At 61.6% G+C, this 23,693-nt stretch overlaps 1 protein-coding gene across 1 annotated transcript in view; it reads left to right on the forward strand.

The window, feature by feature from the left end:
- Positions 1–23,693, forward strand: part of LOC142501008 (WD repeat- and FYVE domain-containing protein 4-like) — a gene marked incomplete at its 5' end in the record, with an annotated part of 138,053 nt that overhangs the window by 43,275 nt on the left and 71,085 nt on the right. The window contains one exon of the mRNA XM_075610248.1: positions 52–181. Coding sequence (XP_075466363.1) covers positions 52–181 — 130 coding nt within the window. The remainder of the gene's footprint in view (positions 1–51; positions 182–23,693) is intronic.

Raw genomic sequence — 23,693 nt, forward strand, 5'->3', positions numbered from 1 at the left:
GCCCATAGTGGGGTGATCCTGTGCTGAATGTGTCCCCCCCCCCCCCCCCAGGCATGCCCCCCCGGCTGCAGCGCGGAGCAGAGAAGCCGCTTCCAGACGGAGATCTTGCAGTGCGCGATGGAAATGTTCCGCGCGTTCTGTCACCGCGCGGAGGAGCGGCAGCAGAACCCGGAACCCCGCGGTGAGAACGCGCCTCGGAACACACACACGTTCCGTTACCCCGCAAAACCAAATAGTGACCCCCTCTAACCGCTTCATCTCCTTCCCGTACGGCGGAGATACGCCCCCTGTCCTGTTACCCCGGCAAAGTCCTTACAATGTGCCCCTATGGGGGGGTCTGTATGGGGGCAACAGGGGTGCAGACCTGAGCCAAAAACCTGCACCACGTGTACAAAATCTGGAGCAATTTGTTCTGCCCCAGAATTGCGCCCTCGTCTCCTGGAAACACCCCCCCCCCCCCCCCCTGTGCTAAGATCATAGTTACACAAACCTTGTGCGTCGAAGTGTTAGCGCTGAGAAGCCGGAACCGTCACAAAGCGTGCGTCGCGCGCGTGCAGCGGCGCATAGTGGGGTTAATGCAGGGGGCTCAACTCCAATCCTCAGCCCCCCCCCCCAACAGGTCAGGTTTTCAGGATATCCCAGCTTCAGCACAGGTGGCTCGATCAGAGGCTCAGACTGAGCCACCTGTACTGAAGCAGAAACTGATTGAGCAGTTTGGGATTTAGGGGTTTGGGATACGGGGGAGGTGCTCGCTCCCCCACACACCCTGATCTCTCTCTTGTTTGGGATACGGGGGGGTCCTTGCGCCCCCACACACCCTGATCTCTCTCTTGTTTGGGATACGGGGGGTCCTCACTCCCCCACACACCCTGATCTCTCTCTTGTTTGGGATACGGGGGGGTCCTCGCGCCCCCACACACCCTGATCTCTCTCTTGTTTGGGATACGGAGGGGTCCTCGCTCCCCCACACACCCTGATATCTCTCTTGTCTGGGATACGGGGGGGTCCTCGCGCCCCCACACACCCTGATCTCTCTCTTGTTTGGGATACGGGGGGTCCTCGCGCCCCCACACACCCTGATCTCTCTCTTCTTTGGGATACGGGGAGTCCTCGCGCCCCCACACACCCTGATCTCTCTCTTGTTTGGGATACGGGGGGGTCCTTGCGCCCCCACACACCCTGATCTCTCTCTTGTTTGGGATACGGGGGGGTCCTTGCGCCCCCACACACCCTGATCTCTCTCTTGTTTGGGATACGGGGGGTCCTCACTCCCCCACACACCCTGATCTCTCTCTTGTTTGGAATACGGGGGGGTCCTCGCGCCCCCACACACCCTGATCTCTCTCTTGTTTGGGATACGGAGGGGTCCTCGCTCCCCCACACACCCTGATCTCTCTCTTGTCTGGGATACGGGGGGGTCCTCGCGCCCCCACACACCCTGATCTCTCTATTGTTTGGGATACGGGGGGTCCTCGCGCCCCCACACACCCTGATCTCTCTCTTCTTTGGGATACGGGGAGTCCTCGCGCCCCCACACACCCTGATCTCTCTCTTGTTTGGGATACGGGGGGGTCCTCGCTCCCCCTCACATCCTGATCACTCTCTTGTTTGGGATACGGGGGGGTCCTCGCTCCCCCACACACCCTGATCTCTCTCTTGTTTGGATACGGGGGGGTCCTCGCGCCCCCACACACACTGATCTCTCTCTTGTTTGGGATACGGGGGGGTCCTCGCTCCCCCACACACCCTGATCTCTCTCTTGTTTGGGATACGGGGGGTTTCTCGCTCCCCCACACACCCTGATCTCTCTCTTGTTTGGGATACGGGGGGGTCCTCGCTCCCCCACACACCCTGATCTCTCTCTTGTTTGGGATACGGGGGGTTTCTCGCTCCCCCACACACCCTGATCTCTCTCTTGTTTGGATACGGGGGGGTCCTCGCGCCCCCACACACACTGATCTCTCTCTTGTTTGGGATACGGGGGGGTCCTCGCTCCCACACACACCCTGATCTCTCTCTTGTTTGGGATACGGGGGGGTCCTCGCGCCCCCACACACCCTGATCTCTCTCTTGTTTGGGATACGGGGGGGTCCTCGCGCCCCCACACACCCTGATCTCTCTCTTGTTTGGGATACGGGGGGGTCCTCGCTCCCCCACACACCCTGATCTCTCTCTTGTTTGGGATACGGGGGGGGGGTCCTCGCGCCCCCACACACCCTGATCTCTCTTGTTTGGGATACGGGGGGGGGGTCCTCGCGCCCCCACACATCCTGATCTCTCTCTTGTTTGGGATACGGGGGGGTCCTCGCGCCCCCACACATCCTGATCTCTCTCTTGTTTGGGATACGGGGGGTCCTCGCGCCCCCACACACCCTGATCTCTCTCTTGTTTGGGATACGGGGGGGTCCTCGCTCCCCCACACACCCTGATCTCTCTCTTGTTTGGGATACGGGGGGGTCCTCGCGCCCCCACACACCCTGATCTCTCTCTTGTTTGGGATACGGGGGGGTCCTCGCTCCCTCACACACCCTGATCTCTCTCTTGTTTGGGATACGGGGGGTCCTCGCGCCCCCACACACCCTGATCTCTCTCTTGTTTGGGATACGGGGGGTCCTCGCGCCCCCACACGCCCTGATCTCTCTCTTGTTTGGGATACGGGGGGGTCCTCGCTCCCCCACACACCCTGATCTCTTCCTTGTTTGGGATACGGGGGGGTCCTCGCTCCCCCACACACCCTGATCTCTCTCTTGTTTGGGATACGGGGGGGTCCTCGCTCCCCCACACATCCTGATCTCTCTCTTGTTTGGGATACGGGGGGTCCTCACGCCCCCACACACCCTGATCTCTCTCTTGTTTTGGATACGGGGGGGTCCTCGCGCCCCCACACACCCTGATCTCTCTCTTGTTTGGGATACGGGGGGTCCTCGCGCCCCCACACACCCTGATCTCTCTCTTGTTTGGGATACGGGGGGGTCCTCGCGCCCCCACACACCCTGATCTCTCTCTTGTTTGGGATACGGGGGGGTCCTCCCGCCCCCACACACCCTGATCTCTCTCTTGTTTGGGATACGGGGGGGTCCTCGCTCCCCCACACACCCTGATCTCTCTCTTGTTTGGGATATGGGGGGGTCCTCGCGCCCCCACACACCCTGATCTCTCTCTTGTTTGGGATACGGGGGGGTCCTCCCGCCCCCACACACCCTGATCTCTCTCTTGTTTGGGATACGGGGGGGTCCTCGCTCCCCCACACATCCTGATCTCTCTCTCTTGTTTGGGATACGTGGGGTCCTCGCTCCCCCACACACCCTGATTTCTCTCTTGTTTGGGATACGGGGGGGTCCTCGCTCCCCCACACACCCTGATCTCTCTCTTGTTTGGGATACGGGGGGGTCCTCCCGCCCCCACACACCCTGATCTCTCTCTTGTTTTGGATACGGGGGGGTCCTCGCGCCCCCACACACCCTGATCTCTCTCTTGTTTGGGATACGGGGGAGTCCTCGCTCCCCCACACACCCTGATCTCTCTCTTGTTTGGGATACGGGGGGTCCTCCCGCCCCCACACATCCTGATCTCTCTCTTGTTTGGGATACGGGGGGTCCTCACGCCCCCACACACCCTGATCTCTCTCTTGTTTGGGATACGGGGGGGTCCTCGCGCCCCCACACACCCTGATCTCTCTCTTGTTTGGGATACGGGGGGGTCCTCGCGCCCCCACACACCCTGATCTCTCTCTTGTTTGGGATACGGGGGGGTCCTCGCGCCCCCACACACCCTGATCTCTCTCTTGTTTGGGATACGGGGGGGTCCTCCCGCCCCTACACACCCTGATCTCTCTCTTGTTTGGGATACGGGGGGGTCCTCGCTCCCCCACACACCCTGATCTCTCTCTTGTTTGGGATACGGGGGGGTCCTCGCGCCCCCACACACCCTGATTTCTCTCTTGTTTGGGATACGGGGGGGTCCTCCCGCCCCCACACACCCTGATCTCTCTCTTGTTTGGGATACAGGGGGGTCCTCGCTCCCCCACACATCCTGATCTCTCTCTCTTGTTTTGGATACGGGGGGTCCTCGCTCCCCCACACACCCTGATCTCTCTCTTGTTTGGGATACGGGGGGGTCCTCGCTCCCCCACACACCCTGATCTCTCTCTTGTTTGGGATACGGGGGGGTCCTCCCGCCCCCACACACCCTGATCTCTCTCTTGTTTTGGATACGGGGGGGTCATCGCGCCCCCACACACCCTGATCTCTCTCTTGTTTGGGATACGGGGGAGTCCTCGCTCCCCCACACACCCTGATCTCTCTCTTGTTTGGGATACGGGGGGTCCTCCCGCCCCCACACATCCTGATCTCTCTCTTGTTTGGGATACGGGGGGGTCCTCCCTCCCCCACACACCCTGATCTCTCTCTTGTTTGGGTTACGGGGGGGTCCTCGCGCCCCCACACATCCTGATCTCTCTCTTGTTTTGGATACGGGGGATCCTCGCGCCCCCACACACCCTGATCTCTCTCTTGTTTGGGATACGGGGGGGTCCTCGCGCCCCCACACACCCTGATCTCTCTCTTGTTTGGGATACGGGGGACTCCTCGCTCCCCCACACACCCTGATCTCTCTCTTGTTTGGGATACGGGGGGGTCCTCGCGCCCCCACACACCCTGATCTCTCTCTTGTTTGGGATACGGGGGAGTCCTCGCTCCCCCACACACCCTGATCTCTCTCTTGTTTGGGATACGGGGGGGTCCTCGTTCCCCCACACACCCTGATCTCTCTCTCTTGTTTGGGATACGGGGTGTACTCGCTCCCCCACACATCCTGATCTCTCTCTTGTTTGGGATACGGGGGGTCCTCACTCCCCCACACACCCTGATCTCTCTCTCTTGTTTGGGATACGGGGTGTACTCGCTCCCCCACACATCCTGATCTCTCTCTTGTTTGGGATACGGGGGTGTCCTCGTTCCCCCACACACCCTGATCTCTCTCTTGTTTGGGATACGGGGAGTCCTCGCGCCCCCACACACCCTGATCTCTCTCTTGTTTGGGATACGGGGGGTCCTCGCGCCCCCACACACCCTGATCTCTCTCTTGTTTGGGATACGGGGGGTCCTCGCTCCCCCACACACCCTGATCTCTCTTGTTTGGGATACGGGGGGGTCCTCGCGCCCCCACACACCCTGATCTCTCTCTTGTTTGGGATACGGGGGGGTCCTCGCGCCCCCACACATCCTGATCTCTCTCTTGTTTGGGATACGGGGGGTCCTCGCTCCCCCACACACCCTGATCTCTCTCTTGTTTGGGATACGGGGGGGTCCTCGTGCCCCCACACACCCTGATCTCTCTCTTGTTTGGGATATGGGGGGGTCCTCCCGCCCCCACACACCCTGATCTCTCTCTTGTTTGGGATACGGGGGGGGGGGGGTCCTCGCGCCCCCACACACCCTGATCTCTCTCTTGTTTGGGATACGGGGGGGTCCTCCCTCCCCCACACACCCTGATCTCTCTCTTGTTTGGGATACGGGGGGGTCCTCGCGCCCCCACACACCCTGATCTCTCTCTTGTTTGGGATACGGGGGGGTCCTCGCTCCCCCACACACCCTGATCTCTCTCTTGTTTGGGATACGGGGGGGTCCTCGTGCCCCCACACACCCTGATCTCTCTCTTGTTTGGGATACGGGGGGGTCCTCGCGCCCCCACACACCCTGATCTCTCTCTTGTTTGGGATACGGGGGGGTCCTCGCGCCCCCACACATCCTGATCTCTCTCTTGTTTGGGATACGGGGGGTCCTCGCTCCCCCACACACCCTGATCTCTCTCTTGTTTGGGATACGGGGGGTCCTCGCGCCCCCACACACCCTGATCTCTCTCTTGTTTGGGATATGGGGGGGTCCTCCCGCCCCCACACACCCTGATCTCTCTCTTGTTTGGGATACGGGGGGGGGGTCCTCGCGCCCCCACACACCCTGATCTCTCTCTTGTTTGGGATACGGGGGGGTCCTCCCTCCCCCACACACCCTGATCTTTCTCTTGTTTGGGATACGGGGGGGTCCTCGCGCCCCCACACACCCTGATCTCTCTCTTGTTTGGGATACGGGGGGGTCCTCGCTCCCCCACACACCCTGATCTCTCTCTTGTTTGGGATACGGGGGGGTCCTCGCGCTCCCACACACCCTGATCTCTCTCTTGTTTGGGATACGGGGGGGTCCTCGTGCCCCCACACACCCTGATCTCTCTCTTGTTTGGGATACGGGGGGTCCTCGCGCCCCCACACACCCTGATCTCTCTCTTGTTTGGGATACGGGGGGGGGTCCTCGCTCCCCCACACACCCTGATCTCTCTCTTGTTTGGGATACGGGGGGTCCTCGCTCCCCCACACACCCTGATCTCTCTCTTGTTTGGGATACGGGGGGTCCTCGCTCCCCCACACATCCTGATCTCTCTCTCTTGTTTGTGATACGGGGGGTCCTCGCGCCCCCACACACCCTGATCTCTCTCTTGTTTGGGATCCGGGGGGGTCCTCGCGCCCCCACACACCCTGATCTCTCTCTCTTGTTTGGGATACGGGGGGGTCCTCGCGCCCCCACACACCCTGATCTCTCTCTTGTTTGGGATACGGGGGGGTCCTCGCGCCCCCACCCATCCTGATCTCTCTCTTGTTTGGGATACGGGGGGGTCCTCGCTCCCACACACCCTGATCTCTCTCTTGTTTGGGATATGGGGGGGTCCTCGCGCCCCCACACACCCTGATCTCTCTCTTCTTTGAGATACGGGGGGGTCCTCGCGCCCCCATACACCCTGATCTCTCTCTCTTGTTTGGGATACGGGGGGGGGGGTCCTCGCGCCCCCACACACACTGATCTCTCTCTTGTTTGGGATACGGGGGGTCCTCCCGCCCCCACACACCCTGATCTCTCTCTTGTTTGGGATACGGGGGGGTCCTCGCTCCCCCACACACCCTGATCTCTCTCTTGTTTGGGATACGGGGGGGTCCTCGCTCCCCCACACACCCTGATCTCTCTCTCTTGTTTGGGATACGGGGGGGTCCTCGCGCCCCCACACACCCTGATCTCTCTCTGTTGTTTGGGATACGGGGGGGTCCTCGCGCCCCCACACATCCTGATCTCTCTCTTGTTTGGGATACGGGGGGGTCCTTGCGCCCCCACTCACCCTGATCTCTCTCTTGTTTGGGATACGGGGGGGTCCTCGCTCCCCCACACACCCTGATCTCTCTCTTGTTTGGGATACGGGGGGGTCCTCGCGCCCCCACACATCCTGATCTCTCTCTTGTTTGGGATACGGAGGGGTCCTCGCGCCCCCACACACCCTGATCTCTCATCTTTGTGATACGGGGGGGTCCTCGCGCCCCCACACACCCTGATCTCTCTCTCTTGTTTGGGATACGGGGGGGTCCTCGCGCCCCCACCACCCTGATCTCTCTCTTGTTTGGGATACGGGGGGTTCTCGCGCCCCCACACACTCTGATCTCTCTCTTGTTTGGGATACGGGGGGGTCCTCGCGCCCCCACACACCCTGATCTCTCTCTTGTTTGGGATACGGGGGGGTCCTCGCTCCCCCACACACTCTGATCTCTCTCTTGTTTGGGATACGGGGGGGTCCTCGCGCCCCCACACACCCTGATCTCTCTCTTGTTTGGGATACGGGGGGGTCCTCGCGCCCCCACACACCCTGATCTCTCTCTTGTTTGGGATACGGGGGGGTCCTCGCGCCCCCACACACCCTGATCTCTCTCTTGTTTGGGATACGGGGGGGTCCTCCCGCCCCCACACACCCTGATCTCTCTCTTGTTTGGGATACTGGGGGTCCTCGCGCCCCCACACACCCTGATCTCTCTCTTGTTTGGGATACGGGGGGTCCTCCCGCCCCCACACACCCTGATCTCTCTCTTGTTTGGGATACGGGGGGGTCCTTGCGCCCCCACACATCCTGATCTCTCTCTCTTGTTTGGGATACGGGGGGTCCTCGCTCCCCCACACACCCTGATCTCTCTCTTGTTTGGGATACGGGGGGTCCTCGCTCCCCCACACACCCTGATCTCTCTCTTGTTTGGGATACGGGGGGGTCCTTGCGCCCCCACACATCCTGATCTCTCTCTCTTGTTTGGGATACGGGGGGTCCTCGCTCCCCCACACACCCTGATCTCTCTCTTGTTTGGGATACGGGGGGTCCTCGCGCCCCCACACACCCTGATCTCTCTCTTGTTTGGGATACGGGGGGTCCTCCCGCCCCCACACACCCTGATCTCTCTCTCTCTTGTTTGGGATACGGGGGGGTCCTCGCGCCCCCACACACCCTGATCTCTCTCTCTCTTGTTTGGGATACGGGGGGTCCTCGCGCCCCCACACACCCTGATCTCTCTCTCTTGTTTGGGATACGGGGGGGTCCTCGCGCCCCCACACACCCTGATCTCTCTCTTGTTTGGGATACGGGGGGGTCTTCGCGCCCCCACACATCCTGATCTCTCTCTTGTTTGGGATACCGGGGGGTCCTCGCGCCCCCACACACCCTGATCTCTCTCTCTCTTGTTTGGGATACGGGGGGGTCCTCGCTCCCCCACACACCCTGATCTCTCTCTCTTGTTTGGGATAAGGGGGGGTCCTCGCGCCCCCACACACCCTGATCTCTCTCTCTCTCTTGTTTGGGATACGGGGGGGTCCTCGCGCCCCCACACATCCTGATCTCTCTCTTGTTTTGGATACGGGGGGGTCCTCGCGCCCCCACACACCCTGATCTCTCTCTCTCTCTTGTTTGGGATACGGGGGGGTCCTCGCGCCCCCACACATCCTGATCTCTCTCTTGTTTGGGATACGGGGGGGTCCTCGTGCCCCCACACACCCTGATCTCTCTCTTGTTTGGGATACGGGGGGGTCCTCGTGCCCCCACACACCCTGATCTCTCTCTCTCTTGTTTGGGATACGGGGGGTCCTCGCGCCCCCACACACCCTGATCTCTCTCTTGTTTGGGATACGGGGGGGTCCTCGCGCCCCCACACATCCTGATCTCTCTCTTGTTTGGGATACTGGGGGGTCCTCGTGCCCCCACACACCCTGATCTCTCTCTTGTTTGGGATACGGGGGGGTCCTCGCGCCCCCACACACCCTGATCTCTCTCTCTCTTGTTTGGGATACGGGGGGGTCCTCGCGCCCCCACACATCCTGATCTCTCTCTTGTTTGGGATACGGGGGGGTCCTCATGCCCCCACACACCCTGATCTCTCTCTCTCTCTTGTTTGGGATACGGGGGGGTCCTCGCGCCCCCACACACCCTGATCTCTCTCTTGTTTGGGATACGGGGGGGTCCTCGCTCCCCCACACACCCTGATCTCTCTCTTGTTTGGGATATGGGGGGGTCCTCGCTCCCCCACACACCCTGATCTCTCTCTTGTTTGGGCTACGGGGGGGTCCTCGCGCCCACACACACCCTGATCTCTCTCTTGTTTGGGATACGGGGGGTCCTCGCGCCCCCACACACCCTGATCTCTCTCTTGTTTGGGATACGGGGGGGTCCTCCCGCCCCCACACACCCTGATCTCTCTCTTGTTTGGGATACGGGGGGGTCCTCGCGCCCCCACACACCCTGATCTCTCTCTTGTTTGGGATACGGGGGGGTCCTCGCTCCCCCACACACCCTGATAACTCTCTTGTTTGGGATACGGGGGGGTCCTCGCGCCCCCACACACCCTGATCTCTCTCTTGTTTGGGATACGGGGGGGTCCTCGCTCCCCCACACATCCTGATCTCTCTCTCTTGTTTGGGATACGGGGGGTCCTCGCTCCCCCACACACCCTGATCTCTCTCTTGTTTGGGATACGGGGGGGTCCTCGCTCCCCCACACACCCTGATCTCTCTCTTGTTTGGGATACGGGGGGGTGCTCCCGCCCCCACACACCCTGATCTCTCTCTTGTTTGGGATACGGGGGGGTCCTCGCGCCCCCACACACCCTGATCTCTCTCTTGTTTGGGATACGGGGGAGTCCTCGCTCCCCCACACACCCTGATCTCTCTCTTGTTTGGGATACGGGGGGTCCTCCCGCCCCCACACATCCTGATCTCTCTCTTGTTTGGGATACGGGGGGGTCCTCGTGCCCCCACACACCCTGATCTCTCTCTTGTTTGGGATATGGGGGGGTCCTCCCGCCCCCACACACCCTGATCTCTCTCTTGTTTGGGATACGGGGGGGGGGTCCTCGTGCCCCCACACACCCTGATCTCTCTCTTGTTTGGGATACGGGGGGGTCCTCCCTCCCCCACACACCCTGATCTCTCTCTTGTTTGGGATACGGGGGGGTCCTCGCGCCCCCACACACCCTGATCTCTCTCTTGTTTGGGATACGGGGGGGTCCTCGCTCCCCCACACACCCTGATCTCTCTCTTGTTTGGGATACGGGGGGGTCCTCGCGCCCCCACACACCCTGATCTCTCTCTTGTTTGGGATACGGGGGGGTCCTCGTGCCCCCACACATCCTGATCTCTCTCTTGTTTGGGATACGGGGGGTCCTCGCTCCCCCACACACCCTGATCTCTCTCTTGTTTGGGATACGGGGGGTCCTCGCGCCCCCACACACCCTGATCTCTCTCTTGTTTGGGATATGGGGGGGTCCTCCCGCCCCCACACACCCTGATCTCTCTCTTGTTTGGGATACGGGGGGGGGGGGGTCCTCACGCCCCCACACACCCTGATCTCTCTCTTGTTTGGGATACGGGGGGGTCCTCCCTCCCCCACACACCCTGATCTTTCTCTTGTTTGGGATACGGGGGGGTCCTCGCTCCCCCACACACCCTGATCTCTCTCTTGTTTGGGATACGGGGGGGTCCTCGCTCCCCCACACACCCTGATCTCTCTCTTGTTTGGGATACGGGGGGGTGCTCCCGCCCCCACACATCCTGATCTCTCTCTTGTTTGGGATACGGGGGGGTCCTCGTGCCCCCACACACCCTGATCTCTCTCTTGTTTGGGATATGGGGGGGTCCTCCCGCCCCCACACACCCTGATCTCTCTCTTGTTTGGGATACGGGGGGGGGGTCCTCGTGCCCCCACACACCCTGATCTCTCTCTTGTTTGGGATACGGGGGGGTCCTCCCTCCCCCACACACCCTGATCTCTCTCTTGTTTGGGATACGGGGGGGTCCTCGCGCCCCCACACACCCTGATCTCTCTCTTGTTTGGGATACGGGGGGGTCCTCGCTCCCCCACACACCCTGATCTCTCTCTTGTTTGGGATACGGGGGGGTCCTCGCGCCCCCACACACCCTGATCTCTCTCTTGTTTGGGATACGGGGGGGTCCTCGCGCCCCCACACACCCTGATCTCTCTCTTGTTTGGGATACGGGGGGGTCCTCGCTCCCCCACACATCCTGATCTCTCTCTCTTGTTTGGGATACGGGGGGTCCTCGCTCCCCCACACACCCTGATCTCTCTCTTGTTTGGGATACGGGGGGGTCCTCGCTCCCCCACACACCCTGATCTCTCTCTTGTTTGGGATACGGGGGGGTGCTCCCGCCCCCACACACCCTGATCTCTCTCTTGTTTGGGATACGGGGGGGTCCTCGCGCCCCCACACACCCTGATCTCTCTCTTGTTTGGGATACGGGGGAGTCCTCGCTCCCCCACACACCCTGATCTCTCTCTTGTTTGGGATACGGGGGGTCCTCCCGCCCCCACACATCCTGATCTCTCTCTTGTTTGGGATACGGGGGGGTCCTCGTGCCCCCACACACCCTGATCTCTCTCTTGTTTGGGATATGGGGGGGTCCTCCCGCCCCCACACACCCTGATCTCTCTCTTGTTTGGGATACGGGGGGGGGGTCCTCGTGCCCCCACACACCCTGATCTCTCTCTTGTTTGGGATACGGGGGGGTCCTCCCTCCCCCACACACCCTGATCTCTCTCTTGTTTGGGATACGGGGGGGTCCTCGCGCCCCCACACACCCTGATCTCTCTCTTGTTTGGGATACGGGGGGGTCCTCGCTCCCCCACACACCCTGATCTCTCTCTTGTTTGGGATACGGGGGGGTCCTCGCGCCCCCACACACCCTGATCTCTCTCTTGTTTGGGATACGGGGGGGTCCTCGTGCCCCCACACATCCTGATCTCTCTCTTGTTTGGGATACGGGGGGTCCTCGCTCCCCCACACACCCTGATCTCTCTCTTGTTTGGGATACGGGGGGTCCTCGCGCCCCCACACACCCTGATCTCTCTCTTGTTTGGGATATGGGGGGGTCCTCCCGCCCCCACACACCCTGATCTCTCTCTTGTTTGGGATACGGGGGGGGGGGTCCTCACGCCCCCACACACCCTGATCTCTCTCTTGTTTGGGATACGGGGGGGTCCTCCCTCCCCCACACACCCTGATCTTTCTCTTGTTTGGGATACGGGGGGGTCCTCGCGCCCCCACACACCCTGATCTCTCTCTTGTTTGGGATACGGGGGGGTCCTCGCTCCCCCACACACCCTGATCTCTCTCTTGTTTGGGATACGGGGGGGTCCTCGCGCCCCCACACACCCTGATCTCTCTCTTGTTTGGGATACGGGGGGGTCCTCGTGCCCCCACACACCCTGATCTCTCTCTTGTTTGGGATACGGGGGGTCCTCGCTCCCCCACACACCCTGATCTCTCTCTTGTTTGGGATACGGGGGGGGTCCTCGCTCCCCCACACACCCTGATCTCTCTCTTGTTTGGGATACGGGGGGGTCCTCGCGCCCCCACACACACTGATCTCTCTCTTGTTTGGGATACGGGGGGTCCTCGCTCCCCCACACATCCTGATCTGTCTCTCTTGTTTGTGATACGGGGGGTCCTCGCGCCCCCACACACCCTGATCTCTCTCTTGTTTGGGATCCGGGGGGGTCCTCGCGCCCCCACACACCCTGATCTCTCTCTCTTATTTGGGATACGGGGGGGTCCTCGCGCCCCCACACACCCTGATCTCTCTCTTGTTTGGGATACGGGGGGGTCCTCGCGCCCCCACCCATCCTGATCTCTCTCTTGTTTGGGATACGGGGGGGTCCTCGCTCCCACACACCCTGATCTCTCTCTTGTTTGGGATATGGGGGGGTCCTCGCGCCCCCACACACCCTGATCTCTCTCTTCTTTGAGATACGGGGGGGTCCTCGCGCCCCCATACACCCTGATCTCTCTCTCTTGTTTGGGATACGGGGGGGGGGGTCCTCGCGCCCCCACACACACTGATCTCTCTCTTGTTTGGGATACGGGGGGTCCTCCCGCCCCCACACACCCTGATCTCTCTCTTGTTTGGGATACGGGGGGGTCCTTGCGCCCCCACACACCCTGATCTCTCTCTTGTTTGGGATACGGGGGGTCCTCACTCCCCCACACACCCTGATCTCTCTCTTGTTTGGGATACGGGGGGGTCCTCGCGCCCCCACACACCCTGATCTCTCTCTTGTTTGGGATACGGAGGGGTCCTCGCTCCCCCACACACCCTGATATCTCTCTTGTCTGGGATACGGGGGGGTCCTCGCGCCCCCACACACCCTGATCTCTCTCTTGTTTGGGATACGGGGGGTCCTCGCGCCCCCACACACCCTGATCTCTCTCTTCTTTGGGATACGGGGAGTCCTCGCGCCCCCACACACCCTGATCTCTCTCTTGTTTGGGATACGGGGGGGTCCTTGCGCCCCCACACACCCTGATCTCTCTCTTGTTTGGGATACGGGGGGGTCCTTGCGCCCCCACACACCCTGATCTCTCTCTTGTTTGGGATACGGGGGGTCCTCACTCCCCCACACACCCTGATCTCTCTCTTGTTTGGAATACGGGGGGGTCCTCGCGCCCCCACACACCCTGATCTCTCTCTTGTTTGGGATACGGAGGGGTCCTCGCTCCCCCACACACCCTGATCTCTCTCTTGTCTGGGATACGGGGGGGTCCTCGCGCCCCCACACACCCTGATCTCTCTATTGTTTGGGATACGGGGGGTCCTCGCGCCCCCACACACCCTGATCTCTCTCTTCTTTGGGATACGGGGAGTCCTCGCGCCCCCACACACCCTGATCTCTCTCTTGTTTGGGATACGGGGGGGTCCTCGCTCCCCCTCACATCCTGATCACTCTCTTGTTTGGGATACGGGGGGGTCCTCGCTCCCCCACACACCCTGATCTCTCTCTTGTTTGGATACGGGGGGGTCCTCGCGCCCCCACACACACTGATCTCTCTCTTGTTTGGGATACGGGGGGGTCCTCGCTCCCCCACACACCCTGATCTCTCTCTTGTTTGGGATACGGGGGGTTTCTCGCTCCCCCACACACCCTGATCTCTCTCTTGTTTGGGATACGGGGGGGTCCTCGCTCCCCCACACACCCTGATCTCTCTCTTGTTTGGGATACGGGGGGTTTCTCGCTCCCCCACACACCCTGATCTCTCTCTTGTTTGGATACGGGGGGGTCCTCGCGCCCCCACACACACTGATCTCTCTCTTGTTTGGGATACGGGGGGGTCCTCGCTCCCCCACACACCCTGATCTCTCTCTTGTTTGGGATACGGGGGGGTCCTCGCGCCCCCACACACCCTGATCTCTCTCTTGTTTGGGATACGGGGGGGTCCTCGCGCCCCCACACACCCTGATCTCTCTCTTGTTTGGGATACGGGGGGGTCCTCGCTCCCCCACACACCCTGATCTCTCTCTTGTTTGGGATACGGGGGGGGGGTCCTCGCGCCCCCACACACCCTGATCTCTCTTGTTTGGGATACGGGGGGGGGGTCCTCGCGCCCCCACACATCCTGATCTCTCTCTTGTTTGGGATACGGGGGGGTCCTCGCGCCCCCACACATCCTGATCTCTCTCTTGTTTGGGATACGGGGGGTCCTCGCGCCCCCACACACCCTGATCTCTCTCTTGTTTGGGATACGGGGGGGTCCTCGCTCCCCCACACACCCTGATCTCTCTCTTGTTTGGGATACGGGGGGGTCCTCGCGCCCCCACACACCCTGATCTCTCTCTTGTTTGGGATACGGGGGGGTCCTCGCTCCCTCACACACCCTGATCTCTCTCTTGTTTGGGATACGGGGGGTCCTCGCGCCCCCACACACCCTGATCTCTCTCTTGTTTGGGATACGGGGGGTCCTCGCGCCCCCACACACCCTGATCTCTCTCTTGTTTGGGATACGGGGGGGTCCTCGCTCCCCCACACACCCTGATCTCTTCCTTGTTTGGGATACGGGGGGGTCCTCGCTCCCCCACACACCCTGATCTCTCTCTTGTTTGGGATACGGGGGGGTCCTCGCTCCCCCACACATCCTGATCTCTCTCTTGTTTGGGATACGGGGGGTCCTCACGCCCCCACACACCCTGATCTCTCTCTTGTTTGGGATACGGGGGGGTCCTCGCTCCCCCACACACCCTGATCTCTCTCTTGTTTGGGATACGGGGGGGTGCTCCCGCCCCCACACATCCTGATCTCTCTCTTGTTTGGGATACGGGGGGGTCCTCGTGCCCCCACACACCCTGATCTCTCTCTTGTTTGGGATATGGGGGGGTCCTCCCGCCCCCACACACCCTGATCTCTCTCTTGTTTGGGATACGGGGGGGGGGTCCTCGTGCCCCCACACACCCTGATCTCTCTCTTGTTTGGGATACGGGGGGGTCCTCCCTCCCCCACACACCCTGATCTCTCTCTTGTTTGGGATACGGGGGGGTCCTCGCGCCCCCACACACCCTGATCTCTCTCTTGTTTGGGATACGGGGGGGTCCTCGCTCCCCCACACACCCTGATCTCTCTCTTGTTTGGGATACGGGGGGGTCCTCGCGCCCCCACACACCCTGATCTCTCTCTTGTTTGGGATACGGGGGGGTCCTCGCGCCCCCACACACCCTGATCTCTCTCTTGTTTGGGATACGGGGGGGTCCTCGCTCCCCCACACATCCTGATCTCTCTCTCTTGTTTGGGATACGGGGGGTCCTCGCTCCCCCACACACCCTGATCTCTCTCTTGTTTGGGATACGGGGGGGTCCTCGCTCCCCCACACACCCTGATCTCTCTCTTGTTTGGGATACGGGGGGGTGCTCCCGCCCCCACACACCCTGATCTCTCTCTTGTTTGGGATACGGGGGGGTCCTCGCGCCCCCACACACCCTGATCTCTCTCTTGTTTGGGATACGGGGGAGTCCTCGCTCCCCCACACACCCTGATCTCTCTCTTGTTTGGGATACGGGGGGTCCTCCCGCCCCCACACATCCTGATCTCTCTCTTGTTTGGGATACGGGGGGGTCCTCGTGCCCCCACACACCCTGATCTCTCTCTTGTTTGGGATATGGGGGGGTCCTCCCGCCCCCACACACCCTGATCTCTCTCTTGTTTGGGATACGGGGGGGGGGTCCTCGTGCCCCCACACACCCTGATCTCTCTCTTGTTTGGGATACGGGGGGGTCCTCCCTCCCCCACACACCCTGATCTCTCTCTTGTTTGGGATACGGGGGGGTCCTCGCGCCCCCACACACCCTGATCTCTCTCTTGTTTGGGATACGGGGGGGTCCTCGCTCCCCCACACACCCTGATCTCTCTCTTGTTTGGGATACGGGGGGGTCCTCGCGCCCCCACACACCCTGATCTCTCTCTTGTTTGGGATACGGGGGGGTCCTCGTGCCCCCACACATCCTGATCTCTCTCTTGTTTGGGATACGGGGGGTCCTCGCTCCCCCACACACCCTGATCTCTCTCTTGTTTGGGATACGGGGGGTCCTCGCGCCCCCACACACCCTGATCTCTCTCTTGTTTGGGATATGGGGGGGTCCTCCCGCCCCCACACACCCTGATCTCTCTCTTGTTTGGGATACGGGGGGGGGGGGGTCCTCACGCCCCCACACACCCTGATCTCTCTCTTGTTTGGGATACGGGGGGGTCCTCCCTCCCCCACACACCCTGATCTTTCTCTTGTTTGGGATACGGGGGGGTCCTCGCGCCCCCACACACCCTGATCTCTCTCTTGTTTGGGATACGGGGGGGTCCTCGCTCCCCCACACACCCTGATCTCTCTCTTGTTTGGGATACGGGGGGGTCCTCGCGCCCCCACACACCCTGATCTCTCTCTTGTTTGGGATACGGGGGGGTCCTCGTGCCCCCACACACCCTGATCTCTCTCTTGTTTGGGATACGGGGGGTCCTCGCTCCCCCACACACCCTGATCTCTCTCTTGTTTGGGATACGGGGGGGGTCCTCGCTCCCCCACACACCCTGATCTCTCTCTTGTTTGGGATACGGGGGGGTCCTCGCGCCCCCACACACACTGATCTCTCTCTTGTTTGGGATACGGGGGGTCCTCGCTCCCCCACACATCCTGATCTGTCTCTCTTGTTTGTGATACGGGGGGTCCTCGCGCCCCCACACACCCTGATCTCTCTCTTGTTTGGGATCCGGGGGGGTCCTCGCGCCCCCACACACCCTGATCTCTCTCTCTTATTTGGGATACGGGGGGGTCCTCGCGCCCCCACACACCCTGATCTCTCTCTTGTTTGGGATACGGGGGGGTCCTCGCGCCCCCACCCATCCTGATCTCTCTCTTGTTTGGGATACGGGGGGGTCCTCGCTCCCACACACCCTGATCTCTCTCTTGTTTGGGATATGGGGGGGTCCTCGCGCCCCCACACACCCTGATCTCTCTCTTCTTTGAGATACGGGGGGGTCCTCGCGCCCCCATACACCCTGATCTCTCTCTCTTGTTTGGGATACGGGGGGGGGGGTCCTCGCGCCCCCACACACACTGATCTCTCTCTTGTTTGGGATACGGGGGGTCCTCCCGCCCCCACACACCCTGATCTCTCTCTTGTTTGGGATACGGGGGGGTCCTTGCGCCCCCACACACCCTGATCTCTCTCTTGTTTGGGATACGGGGGGTCCTCACTCCCCCACACACCCTGATCTCTCTCTTGTTTGGGATACGGGGGGGTCCTCGCGCCCCCACACACCCTGATCTCTCTCTTGTTTGGGATACGGAGGGGTCCTCGCTCCCCCACACACCCTGATATCTCTCTTGTCTGGGATACGGGGGGGTCCTCGCGCCCCCACACACCCTGATCTCTCTCTTGTTTGGGATACGGGGGGTCCTCGCGCCCCCACACACCCTGATCTCTCTCTTCTTTGGGATACGGGGAGTCCTCGCGCCCCCACACACCCTGATCTCTCTCTTGTTTGGGATACGGGGGGGTCCTTGCGCCCCCACACACCCTGATCTCTCTCTTGTTTGGGATACGGGGGGGTCCTTGCGCCCCCACACACCCTGATCTCTCTCTTGTTTGGGATACGGGGGGTCCTCACTCCCCCACACACCCTGATCTCTCTCTTGTTTGGAATACGGGGGGGTCCTCGCGCCCCCACACACCCTGATCTCTCTCTTGTTTGGGATACGGAGGGGTCCTCGCTCCCCCACACACCCTGATCTCTCTCTTGTCTGGGATACGGGGGGGTCCTCGCGCCCCCACACACCCTGATCTCTCTATTGTTTGGGATACGGGGGGTCCTCGCGCCCCCACACACCCTGATCTCTCTCTTCTTTGGGATACGGGGAGTCCTCGCGCCCCCACACACCCTGATCTCTCTCTTGTTTGGGATACGGGGGGGTCCTCGCTCCCCCTCACATCCTGATCACTCTCTTGTTTGGGATACGGGGGGGTCCTCGCTCCCCCACACACCCTGATCTCTCTCTTGTTTGGATACGGGGGGGTCCTCGCGCCCCCACACACACTGATCTCTCTCTTGTTTGGGATACGGGGGGGTCCTCGCTCCCCCACACACCCTGATCTCTCTCTTGTTTGGGATACGGGGGGTTTCTCGCTCCCCCACACACCCTGATCTCTCTCTTGTTTGGGATACGGGGGGGTCCTCGCTCCCCCACACACCCTGATCTCTCTCTTGTTTGGGATACGGGGGGTTTCTCGCTCCCCCACACACCCTGATCTCTCTCTTGTTTGGATACGGGGGGGTCCTCGCGCCCCCACACACACTGATCTCTCTCTTGTTTGGGATACGGGGGGGTCCTCGCTCCCCCACACACCCTGATCTCTCTCTTGTTTGGGATACGGGGGGGTCCTCGCGCCCCCACACACCCTGATCTCTCTCTTGTTTGGGATACGGGGGGGTCCTCGCGCCCCCACACACCCTGATCTCTCTCTTGTTTGGGATACGGGGGGGTCCTCGCTCCCCCACACACCCTGATCTCTCTCTTGTTTGGGATACGGGGGGGGGGTCCTCGCGCCCCCACACACCCTGATCTCTCTTGTTTGGGATACGGGGGGGGGGTCCTCGCGCCCCCACACATCCTGATCTCTCTCTTGTTTGGGATACGGGGGGGTCCTCGCGCCCCCACACATCCTGATCTCTCTCTTGTTTGGGATACGGGGGGTCCTCGCGCCCCCACACACCCTGATCTCTCTCTTGTTTGGGATACGGGGGGGTCCTCGCTCCCCCACACACCCTGATCTCTCTCTTGTTTGGGATACGGGGGGGTCCTCGCGCCCCCACACACCCTGATCTCTCTCTTGTTTGGGATACGGGGGGGTCCTCGCTCCCTCACACACCCTGATCTCTCTCTTGTTTGGGATACGGGGGGTCCTCGCGCCCCCACACACCCTGATCTCTCTCTTGTTTGGGATACGGGGGGTCCTCGCGCCCCCACACACCCTGATCTCTCTCTTGTTTGGGATACGGGGGGGTCCTCGCTCCCCCACACACCCTGATCTCTTCCTTGTTTGGGATACGGGGGGGTCCTCGCTCCCCCACACACCCTGATCTCTCTCTTGTTTGGGATACGGGGGGGTCCTCGCTCCCCCACACATCCTGATCTCTCTCTTGTTTGGGATACGGGGGGTCCTCACGCCCCCACACACCCTGATCTCTCTCTTGTTTTGGATACGGGGGGGTCCTCGCGCCCCCACACACCCTGATCTCTCTCTTGTTTGGGATACGGGGGGTCCTCGCGCCCCCACACACCCTGATCTCTCTCTTGTTTGGGATACGGGGGGGTCCTCGCGCCCCCACACACCCTGATCTCTCTCTTGTTTGGGATACGGGGGGGTCCTCCCGCCCCCACACACCCTGATCTCTCTCTTGTTTGGGATACGGGGGGGTCCTCGCTCCCCCACACACCCTGATCTCTCTCTTGTTTGGGATATGGGGGGGTCCTCGCGCCCCCACACACCCTGATCTCTCTCTTGTTTGGGATACGGGGGGGTCCTCCCGCCCCCACACACCCTGATCTCTCTCTTGTTTTGGATACGGGGGGGTCCTCGCGCCCCCACACACCCTGATCTCTCTCTTGTTTGGGATACGGGGGAGTCCTCGCTCCCCCACACACCCTGATCTCTCTCTTGTTTGGGATACGGGGGGTCCTCCCGCCCCCACACATCCTGATCTCTCTCTTGTTTGGGATACGGGGGGTCCTCACGCCCCCACACACCCTGATCTCTCTCTTGTTTGGGATACGGGGGGGTCCTCGCGCCCCCACACACCCTGATCTCTCTCTTGTTTGGGATACGGGGGGGTCCTCGCGCCCCCACACACCCTGATCTCTCTCTTGTTTGGGATACGGGGGGGTCCTCGCGCCCCCACACACCCTGATCTCTCTCTTGTTTGGGATACGGGGGGGTCCTCCCGCCCCTACACACCCTGATCTCTCTCTTGTTTTGGATACGGGGGGTCCTCGCTCCCCCACACACCCTGATCTCTCTCTTGTTTGGGATACGGGGGGGTCCTCGCTCCCCCACACACCCTGATCTCTCTCTTGTTTGGGATACGGGGGGGTCCTCCCGCCCCCACACACCCTGATCTCTCTCTTGTTTTGGATACGGGGGGGTCATCGCGCCCCCACACACCCTGATCTCTCTCTTGTTTGGGATACGGGGGAGTCCTCGCTCCCCCACACACCCTGATCTCTCTCTTGTTTGGGATACGGGGGGTCCTCCCGCCCCCACACATCCTGATCTCTCTCTTGTTTGGGATACGGGGGGGTCCTCGCGCCCCCACACACCCTGATCTCTCTCTTGTTTGGGATACGGGGGGGTCCTCGCTCCCCCACACACCCTGATCTCTCTCTTGTTTGGGATACGGGGGGGTCCTCGCGCCCCCACACACCCTGATCTCTCTCTTGTTTGGGATACGGGGGGGTCCTCGTGCCCCCACACATCCTGATCTCTCTCTTGTTTGGGATACGGGGGGTCCTCGCTCCCCCACACACCCTGATCTCTCTCTTGTTTGGGATACGGGGGGTCCTCGCGCCCCCACACACCCTGATCTCTCTCTTGTTTGGGATATGGGGGGGTCCTCCCGCCCCCACACACCCTGATCTCTCTCTTGTTTGGGATACGGGGGGGGGGGGGTCCTCACGCCCCCACACACCCTGATCTCTCTCTTGTTTGGGATACGGGGGGGTCCTCCCTCCCCCACACACCCTGATCTTTCTCTTGTTTGGGATACGGGGGGGTCCTCGCGCCCCCACACACCCTGATCTCTCTCTTGTTTGGGATACGGGGGGGTCCTCGCTCCCCCACACACCCTGATCTCTCTCTTGTTTGGGATACGGGGGGGTCCTCGCGCCCCCACACACCCTGATCTCTCTCTTGTTTGGGATACGGGGGGGTCCTCGTGCCCCCACACACCCTGATCTCTCTCTTGTTTGGGATACGGGGGGTCCTCGCTCCCCCACACACCCTGATCTCTCTCTTGTTTGGGATACGGGGGGGGTCCTCGCTCCCCCACACACCCTGATCTCTCTCTTGTTTGGGATACGGGGGGGTCCTCGCGCCCCCACACACACTGATCTCTCTCTTGTTTGGGATACGGGGGGTCCTCGCTCCCCCACACATCCTGATCTGTCTCTCTTGTTTGTGATACGGGGGGTCCTCGCGCCCCCACACACCCTGATCTCTCTCTTGTTTGGGATCCGGGGGGGTCCTCGCGCCCCCACACACCCTGATCTCTCTCTCTTATTTGGGATACGGGGGGGTCCTCGCGCCCCCACACACCCTGATCTCTCTCTTGTTTGGGATACGGGGGGGTCCTCGCGCCCCCACCCATCCTGATCTCTCTCTTGTTTGGGATACGGGGGGGTCCTCGCTCCCACACACCCTGATCTCTCTCTTGTTTGGGATATGGGGGGGTCCTCGCGCCCCCACACACCCTGATCTCTCTCTTCTTTGAGATACGGGGGGGTCCTCGCGCCCCCATACACCCTGATCTCTCTCTCTTGTTTGGGATACGGGGGGGGGGGTCCTCGCGCCCCCACACACACTGATCTCTCTCTTGTTTGGGATACGGGGGGTCCTCCCGCCCCCACACACCCTGATCTCTCTCTTGTTTGGGATACGGGGGGGTCCTTGCGCCCCCACACACCCTGATCTCTCTCTTGTTTGGGATACGGGGGGTCCTCACTCCCCCACACACCCTGATCTCTCTCTTGTTTGGGATACGGGGGGGTCCTCGCGCCCCCACACACCCTGATCTCTCTCTTGTTTGGGATACGGAGGGGTCCTCGCTCCCCCACACACCCTGATATCTCTCTTGTCTGGGATACGGGGGGGTCCTCGCGCCCCCACACACCCTGATCTCTCTCTTGTTTGGGATACGGGGGGTCCTCGCGCCCCCACACACCCTGATCTCTCTCTTCTTTGGGATACGGGGAGTCCTCGCGCCCCCACACACCCTGATCTCTCTCTTGTTTGGGATACGGGGGGGTCCTTGCGCCCCCACACACCCTGATCTCTCTCTTGTTTGGGATACGGGGGGGTCCTTGCGCCCCCACACACCCTGATCTCTCTCTTGTTTGGGATACGGGGGGTCCTCACTCCCCCACACACCCTGATCTCTCTCTTGTTTGGAATACGGGGGGGTCCTCGCGCCCCCACACACCCTGATCTCTCTCTTGTTTGGGATACGGAGGGGTCCTCGCTCCCCCACACACCCTGATCTCTCTCTTGTCTGGGATACGGGGGGGTCCTCGCGCCCCCACACACCCTGATCTCTCTATTGTTTGGGATACGGGGGGTCCTCGCGCCCCCACACACCCTGATCTCTCTCTTCTTTGGGATACGGGGAGTCCTCGCGCCCCCACACACCCTGATCTCTCTCTTGTTTGGAATACGGGGGGGTCCTCGCTCCCCCTCACATCCTGATCACTCTCTTGTTTGGGATACGGGGGGGTCCTCGCTCCCCCACACACCCTGATCTCTCTCTTGTTTGGATACGGGGGGGTCCTCGCGCCCCCACACACACTGATCTCTCTCTTGTTTGGGATACGGGGGGGTCCTCGCTCCCCCACACACCCTGATCTCTCTCTTGTTTGGGATACGGGGGGTTTCTCGCTCCCCCACACACCCTGATCTCTCTCTTGTTTGGGATACGGGGGGGTCCTCGCTCCCCCACACACCCTGATCTCTCTCTTGTTTGGGATACGGGGGGTTTCTCGCTCCCCCACACACCCTGATCTCTCTCTTGTTTGGATACGGGGGGGTCCTCGCGCCCCCACACACACTGATCTCTCTCTTGTTTGGGATACGGGGGGGTCCTCGCTCCCCCACACACCCTGATCTCTCTCTTGTTTGGGATACGGGGGGGTCCTCGCGCCCCCACACACCCTGATCTCTCTCTTGTTTGGGATACGGGGGGGTCCTCGCGCCCCCACACACCCTGATCTCTCTCTTGTTTGGGATACGGGGGGGTCCTCGCTCCCCCACACA

This window comes from Ascaphus truei, chromosome 8 (assembly GCF_040206685.1).
Source record: "Ascaphus truei isolate aAscTru1 chromosome 8, aAscTru1.hap1, whole genome shotgun sequence".
NCBI lineage: Eukaryota > Metazoa > Chordata > Amphibia > Anura > Ascaphidae > Ascaphus > Ascaphus truei.